Below are 7887 nucleotides of genomic sequence, written 5' to 3'. Positions count from 1 at the left end.
CTAGGTTGCTTCTGTCTGTCCCAAAACTGTGTAGCTTCTGCGGTCCACACTCTCACCAGTGCAGACTAGAGTCTAGGCGAACCAGAGCAAACATGGCTCCCCAACCAGCTCAGGCAGTGAGAGCCCTCCTGGGCAGACACTTCTCCTCTGGCGGGGAAGGTTCTCATATGTCTAGAGACAGAAACGGGTTCTTTTCCCGAAGCTGTGTTGCTTCTGCAGGCCGCCCTCTCCCAGCAACTCACCGGAGCAAAGATGGCAAAGATGGCTCTCTTACCAGCTCAGGCAGTGAGAACCCTCCCGGGTGGACACCTCTCTTCTGGCCGTGAAGGTGCCGGATGTCTGGAGCCAGAAACAGAGTCTGTCCCAGCCCCTGCGTTGCTTCTGCAGGCCGCCCTTTCCCTGTCAAAGCACCAGAGCAAAGATGGCTCTCCTGCCGCCTCAGGCCTTGAGACCCCTTCCAGACGGACACCTCTCCTCTGGCGGGAAAGGTGCCAGATGACTGGAGCCAGAAATGGGATCTTTCCCAGAAGCTGTGTCGCTTCTGAAGGCCACCCTCTCCCCAGCAGTGCACTGGAGCAAAGATGGCAAAGATGGCTCTCTTACCAACACAGGCAGTGAGAACCCTCCTGAGACACCTCTCCTCTGGCGGGACTGAAAGCAACTTCGTAGCAAGTGGAATTAAGTACATTAATTAATGTGCATCCTTCTGGAACCAACACCCGTTCTTAGAACTTTTTATGCTGTCTAACTGAATCTGCATTCATTACAAACTAATTCCCCATTCCCTGTTTCACTTTCCATGTCTGTAAATTTAGTGGCTGCAGGAGATTCACATGTGCCCTGTGAGTCATGTCTCAGCATAATGTCATAAAGGTTTACCATGTTGAGATATGTTAGAATGTCCACTTATTTAAGGATATATACCTCATTTTCTTTTTTTAAAAAATTTATATTGGTTTTATTTATGTACATTTCAAATGTTATACACCTTCCCATTTTCTCCTCCACAAACCCCTATTCCACCCTCCCTCCCTCCCTCCTTCTATGAGGGTGCCCCCCACCCACCCACCCCTGCTTCACCGACCTAGCATTCCCCTACGCAGGGGCATCACACCTTCACAGGACAAAGGGCCTTCCCTCTCACTGAAGCCAGATAAGGCCATCCTCTGCTACATATGCAGCTGGAGCCATGGGTCCCTCCATGTGTATTCTTTGGTTGGTGTAGACCCTGGGAGCTCTGGGGGCAGAAGGGTCTGGTTGGTTGATATTGTTGTTCTTCCTATGTGGTTACAAACCCCTTCAGCTCCTTCAGTCCTTCCCCTAACTCCTCCATTGGGGTCCCCATGCTCAGTCTGATATTTGGCTGCGTGCATCCACATCTGTATTGGTCAGGCTCCGGCAGAGCCTCTCAGAAGACATTATAACAGGCTCCTGACAGCAAGCTCTTCTTAGCCTCAGCAGTAGTGACTGGGTTTGGTGACTGCATGTGTCCCTGTATTTTTTTAAGACTGGAGCAATTCTGGGTTAAAATTTTTGAGAAGGGTGGGTGGCCCCATCCCTAAACTGGGGCCTGTGCCTAAACTTTGGATATGGTCTATACAGGTTCTTTCTCCCCTTTGTTGGGTATTTTAGCTAATGTCATCCCCGTTGGGTCCCAGGAGCCTCTTGCTTTCCTGGCGTCTGGGAGTACCACATTTTTTTGATCTAGTCTTCTTCTCTGGGCACTTGAGTTGTTTCCATGAATTTACTATTGATTAATGATGCTTTGAACACATAGATGCCTATTTTGTGACTGCCTCAGTTCTTTTGACTATTTTCTCTACAGAAGAATTGGGATTATATGGTAATTCTGTAGGGTTTTTTGTTTTGTTTTGTTTTGTTTGTTGTTGTTTTTGTTGTTGTTGTGGAGGGAGTTTTGGTTTGGGAGTTTGGGGCTTTTTTGTTTGTTTTGTTCTGTTGAGACTGGCTCTCATATAGCCCTGGCTTGCCTTAAACTCATTCCGTAGCCAGTGAACATCCTGAACCTCCTGCCTCCACCTCCCGAGTGCTGAGACAAGATGTGCTACCATGTGTGGTTTGTGTGGAGCTAGTGATCAGACTCCCCGCTTCCTGACCTTTCGGTGAACACCCAACTCACTCAGCTTCATTCCCAGCCCATCTGTGTGTAACTTCTGAGGAATCACTGTACCATTTTGTAGAGCAGCTGAGCCATTTTACAGTCTCGTCGGCAGTACACAAGAGTACCAGTCTCTACATCCCTATCAACACATTGTTTAGCGTGTGTGGAGATAGAATAGCCAAACAAATTCATGTGAAGTTAAAATGGTAAATTGTATATGGTGTATAATTTGCCGCAAACACATCGGAAGGTTGTAACGATAAGTATTTGGTACTTAATGTAAGTGAAAATACGTTAGAAATCATGGTAGTTCTGAGTAAGCCATGTTTTGCTCTGAGTTTACAGCACCTCATAGTTTATGAAGAACTTACAGCTATCTCAGAAGCATAAAGTGTTATAGATTATTTCAGGAATAACATACCACATTTCCAACTTTGCTTAAGGCTGAATTGGAAGCAGTAGTTAAGATGGTCGAAACCCGTTTGACAGTGTCAGAGCCTCGCTGATGCTGTGGCTGTTGTTAGTGCTCTGTGTCCAGTTGTTCACTTCCATCTGTTTTTGTTGTCCTTGTTACTAGGAAAACACGGTAATTCTGCAGCAGCTCCTCCCGCTGCGAGCACAAGTGGCCAAACTGCTCGGCTATAACACCCATGCTGACTTTGTCCTCGAGCTGAACACTGCAAAGAGTACGAGCCACGTGGCAACCTTTCTAGGTCAGTCCTTGATTTAGGGTCAGTTCTATGCTTCTGTTTCCTTTGCCCCACATCACTTTACTGCATAATATCTCCTTAACATCTGCCTCAGCTAGGCACCTACGCTGCCTTCTCGAGCACATCCTGGTTTCAGGAGAAGGGTATCAATCAGCTATTCACCTTAGATGAACTCAGTTCTTGGGGCTGCTGGTGTTCTCTATCTCACGTTGTTGGGCATTGAGTCTATTTTTTACATATGATCAGTGTGGACTGGCAGACTGTTAGCTCATTACCTTAATTTACTTCCACTGTGTATCTGATACTATATACTCTGGCTACTGATAGATTACTATGAAATAAACAAAGATATGACATAAAATGAAAACAGAGCATACATTTAAAAAAAACCTGCACTTTACCCTCCAAAGTCCTCTGTTAAATATATAAATGCAATAGAGAGTACATTGAAAGTGTTTCCTAGTCACTGTCATCATATTCATTTTAAGTCTTTTTTCATAAAGTTTTTTTAAACAAAAAACAACAACAACAAAAACAGGGTTTTCTGGGCCTAGTTGATACATCCTTTTAATCCCAGCATGCAGAAAGATCTCTTAGAGTTCAGGACCAACCTGGTCTACGTTGTGAGTGCCAGGCCAGCCATGGCTACATAGTGAGACCCTGTCTCAAGAAGAAAACAATAACAACTAAAGTTTCTGGTCCAGAAAAATAACAGTGAATAAAGTGCCTGCTACAAAAACAATGAGGACTAGAACCAAATCCCGGCAGCCTATGTAAAGGCCAAGCTGGCGTGGGTCACCTGTAGTCTCCAAGCTCAGAGCCAGAGGCAGGGCATCCTTAGTGTAACCAGCCTAGCTAGGCTAGACAGTTAACAAACAGAGGCTCAGTTAAGAGACCCTGCTTCAATCAGAGTGATTGAGGAAGATACCAGATGTTAGCACACATGTGCAAGTACACCAACCCATACACATGAGCACATACGCTCACAGAGTACACACAGGCATGCGCCTCTGCTTACCAAGAACTGGGGTTGAAGGCATATGCTAGCACAAACTCTAAAATGGGTATTCAAATTACTTTATTCTCCTTTAACAACTTGTCAAAGTATTTAGCGTTACTAGTCTTTTATTAGTGGAATCCAGGCAGTCAGGAGGCTCAGACTGGAGGATGCCATGAATTTGAAGTCAACTTGGATCATGTAGCAAGTACCAGAGAGCCACAATGTAAGCCAAAGAATGAAAATAAAATGATTAAAAGTAGGTTAAGGCTGCTGGGCACTCCGGTGAGGCGTTTTCCCTCCCTCNCCNTCCCCCCTCTCTCTCCCCTCCCTCTCTCTCTCTCTCTCTCTCCCTCTCTCTCTCTTTCTCTCCTTTCTTTCTTCTTTTCAAATCATGGTTTCTCTGTCCATCCTGGCTGTTCTATAAACCAGGCTGGCCTCGAACNCAGAGATCTGCCTCTGCTTGCCTCAAGTGCTGCGATTCAAGGCATGTATCACCANTTCTTCAAGATTCCAATATAAACTGAAGACCAGTAGCTCTCCAATAATCCTCCAGGTCTCCAGCACCAGTCTTGGACTGCTGAGTCNNTCAGACCCNTGGACTAAGTAGCTAGTGGCCTCTCAGACTTCCTGTTGTGAGACAGCCATTGTTGGGTTACCCTGGACTGTAAGCCACTCTAATAAATATCTTTTAACATAAAAAAAAAAAAGTAGGTTAAGAAGTCAGCTTTTAGTCCAAAATGTACTCCACTGTTTGTTCTCAGTAGTCATGGTTTACTTATCTATGTGGTGGAATCATATATAACTCAAAAACAGGTGTTCTGTGATGACATCCTTAATTCATGTGCGCATTTCTGAGGCATTCGGGGTAACTACCTTGTGTTAGGAGTAGAGGGTGATGTCCTAAGTGATAGAAGCACAGAAACAGTGAGACAGAGCTCTTTCCTTGGAGTCTCCACGTGGTGGAAAGAGCAGAGATGTGCCCAGGTGGCTGATGCAAGATCCTGCATGTTGGCCAGGAGGGCAGGTGAGCTCAGGACTTGGCAGAAGAAGTCCTTGCTGAGAAGGCTTTCTGTCCTGGTGACTGGCTATGCTGAGATGTCTCCCTAGCCACTACCCCATGAACTTAACCCTGGAAGGTAGCTCCCCTTCTGGCCGGCCTTGTGCTGCCTATCTTCACATAGTGTCTTCACACAGTTAACAGATTTTGAAAAGTAATGCAAAAGAGCTTACTCATGTAATCAGCCTTTTTAAAAGCAATAATCAGAATTTGACTACAGTGTATAAAATTTGACTATTGGTTTCTCCTCAATCTAAAGCTAAAATCTAGAATTGCTGTCTCCAAATCCTTCTCCTTCAGAATGGAGCTGTGGAAGGAAGGCCAACCCCATGCACAAACATACAGAGCAGTTTCTAAATGCCTGCAGGTCACAGAAGTTTTAGCAACGTAGCCTTGCTGAGAAACACATGCACACAATCACACATGTACACGTATATGCACATGCTTAATCTTACCATTGCTTTCTTCTGAATTATAATATTTGTGGGTCAGAGCTCTTGAGGTAAGCTTCCCCATTGTTGCTATTGGAAGGAAATCGTGGCTTTGGTGGTGTGAAAGGCAAGGAGGGCAGTGGGGGCAGGGTGGTGGTGGTGGTGGGATGGCTGGAGAGATGGCTCAGCGGATAAGAGCACTGGCTGCTTTCCCAGAGATCCTGAGTTCAATTCTCAGCAACCACATGGTGGCTCACAACCATCTGTAATGGGATTTGGTGCCCTCTTCTGGTGTGTCTGAAAACAGCTACAGTGTACTCATATAAAATAATTTTTTAAAAAAATTAAAAAACAAAAAAGAAAGACAAGGGGGAAAGCGTTATCAAATAAATCACTGTAGAGAGAAAGCTCTGCCCCCTTCAGCCCTTGTTCCTCCTTGTCCTGTCTCCTCTGACTGATCAAGCACAAAACTGGCAGTACTTACAAATGCACTTGCTCCAACGGATGCATCACTAACTCAGCCATTTCCCTCACAGATGATTTAAGCCAGAAATTAAAACCCTTGGGTGAGGCTGAACGGGAGTTTATTTTGAGCTTGAAGAAGAAGGAATGTGAAGAGCGAGGTTTTGCATACGACGGGAAGATCAATGCGTGGGACCTCCATTACTACATGACCCAGACAGAGGAGCTCAAGTACTCTGTGGATCAGGAGTCCCTCAAGGAGTACTTTCCCATTGAGGTGGTCACTGAAGGCTTGCTAAGCATCTACCAGGAGCTGTTGGGACTTTCATTTGAACAAGTGGCTGATGCCCATGTTTGGAATAAAAGTGTTTCACTTTACACCGTGAAAGATAAAGCTACTGGAGAAGTGCTGGGGCAGTTCTACCTGGACCTCTATCCAAGGTACCTGGTTGGCTGGTAGAAGCAACCTGACTCTGCCCTTGAATATTGCCCACATGCACAGGGATTAAAATGTAGGCTCTCAGCCCGGCGTGGTGGTGCACGCCTTTAATCCCAGCACTTGGGAGGCAGAGGCAGGCGAATTTCTGAGTTCGAGGCTAGCCTGGTCTACAGAGTGAGTTCCAGGACAGCCAGGGCTACACAGAGAAACCCTGTCTCGAAACGAACAAAAACAAAAAACAAAAACAAAATGTAGGCTCTCGCCAAGCTGTTGATGGCACATACCTTTAATCTCAGCACTCAGTAGGCAGAGGCAGGTGAATCTCTGAGTTCAAGGCCAGCTTGGTCTACAGAGCAAGTTCTAGGACAGCCAAGGCTACACAGAAAAACCAAAAGCAAAAAAAGTAGGATCTGAAGCCAGAATGTCTGCCTTCAGCATGCTCTAGACAACTTTCACAGTTTTGCTGTGCTGTCTCCTTACAGGTCCTAAAAGACGGGAATGCTTATATCACTGATATTGTGCATTATTGTAAAGATTACATAGGCTGATTACTTTCATATCATTTAGAAAACTACACAGCACATAACTGAATTCTTTTAAAAACAAAAAACAAAAGAGTGAATTTGTAAGTATGTGGTAGATGTGTGTGTACATGAGCCAGGCTAGACAGGCATCTAAACAACCTCCCAGCCCATATAATAGGTCTGGAGTAAACACTAGCTAACATCACCATCACCATCTACTGCATTTACTTCATTTAATATTGCCCCCAGAATATTTATTAACTAGACAATCTGTCTGCCATTCAGTCCTTTACACTCTGAATATTTTCTCGTTTGTCTTTCTGGGGGCCATCACAATATAGTAGAAATAGCCAAATGTTTCTAATGTGTCCAGATGCTCAGCTGACGTAACCTCCCTGAGATGTTCATTCTTCTGAGCCCTTTGTGGGAATATTTATGTGCTAAGGACTGTATGTGCACATTTAGTCAGGGACAAAATTTCAAATATTATTGTTTAAAGTATATAACTATCAACCCCAAATGTTCCATCAGACACAAGATTTGGATCCTTTTCTCCTTAGGCTACTTTCTAAAACAAACCCATCCTTTTGTAATTAATAACCCATTATAAATAAACCAAAAAGAATTATACTGCTCCCTCCTTCAGCAAAGGATCGGCGAGTAATCCCCTGGCTCTGGATGCTCAGAAGGAGGCTGAGTTGTGATCTGTTTAGTGGCACAGGTGTCCTTCGGCATGTAGGCTATCCCAAAGCTTTTTGGAAAAGTGCCAGGAGGGCCAGTGATGGCTCAGTGGGTAAAGGTGCTTACCACCAAGACTGACAACTGAGTTTGATTCCCAGAAGCCGTAGTGAAAGATTACTGACTCTAACCTACACACACACACACACACATACACACACACACACACACACTATGCACATACCCACGTACATATATACACATATACACTAGTGTCAGGTACAGTTTATGTGAGTACTTAAGAGGATAATCCTTTGAGCCAGCAAATGGATTAGTGGGTAAAATCCTGTAATCCCACAAGGTGGCAGGAGAGGACTAAATCCTGAGAGTTATACTCTAGCCTCCACAGAGGAGCTATCCACATGAATGTACACAGACACACACACACACACACACACACACACACA

At 44.9% G+C, this 7887-nt stretch overlaps 1 protein-coding gene across 2 annotated transcripts in view; it reads left to right on the top strand.

The window, feature by feature from the left end:
- The window catches only part of Nln (neurolysin), an 87638-nt gene that overhangs the window by 54083 nt on the left and 25668 nt on the right, over positions 1-7887 (top strand). For both annotated transcript variants that reach the window (XM_029544064.1, XM_021208260.1), the window contains 2 exons: positions 2697-2832; positions 5854-6220. In XM_029544064.1, coding sequence (XP_029399924.1) covers positions 2697-2832; positions 5854-6220 — 503 coding nt within the window. The remainder of the gene's footprint in view (positions 1-2696; positions 2833-5853; positions 6221-7887) is intronic.

Source organism: Mus pahari, chromosome 11, assembly GCF_900095145.1.
Source record: "Mus pahari chromosome 11, PAHARI_EIJ_v1.1, whole genome shotgun sequence".
In the NCBI taxonomy this organism is placed as follows: Eukaryota; Metazoa; Chordata; class Mammalia; order Rodentia; family Muridae; genus Mus; species Mus pahari.
Note: the sequence above shows the minus strand (reverse complement) of the source record. Positions and strands in the feature narration are given on the sequence as shown.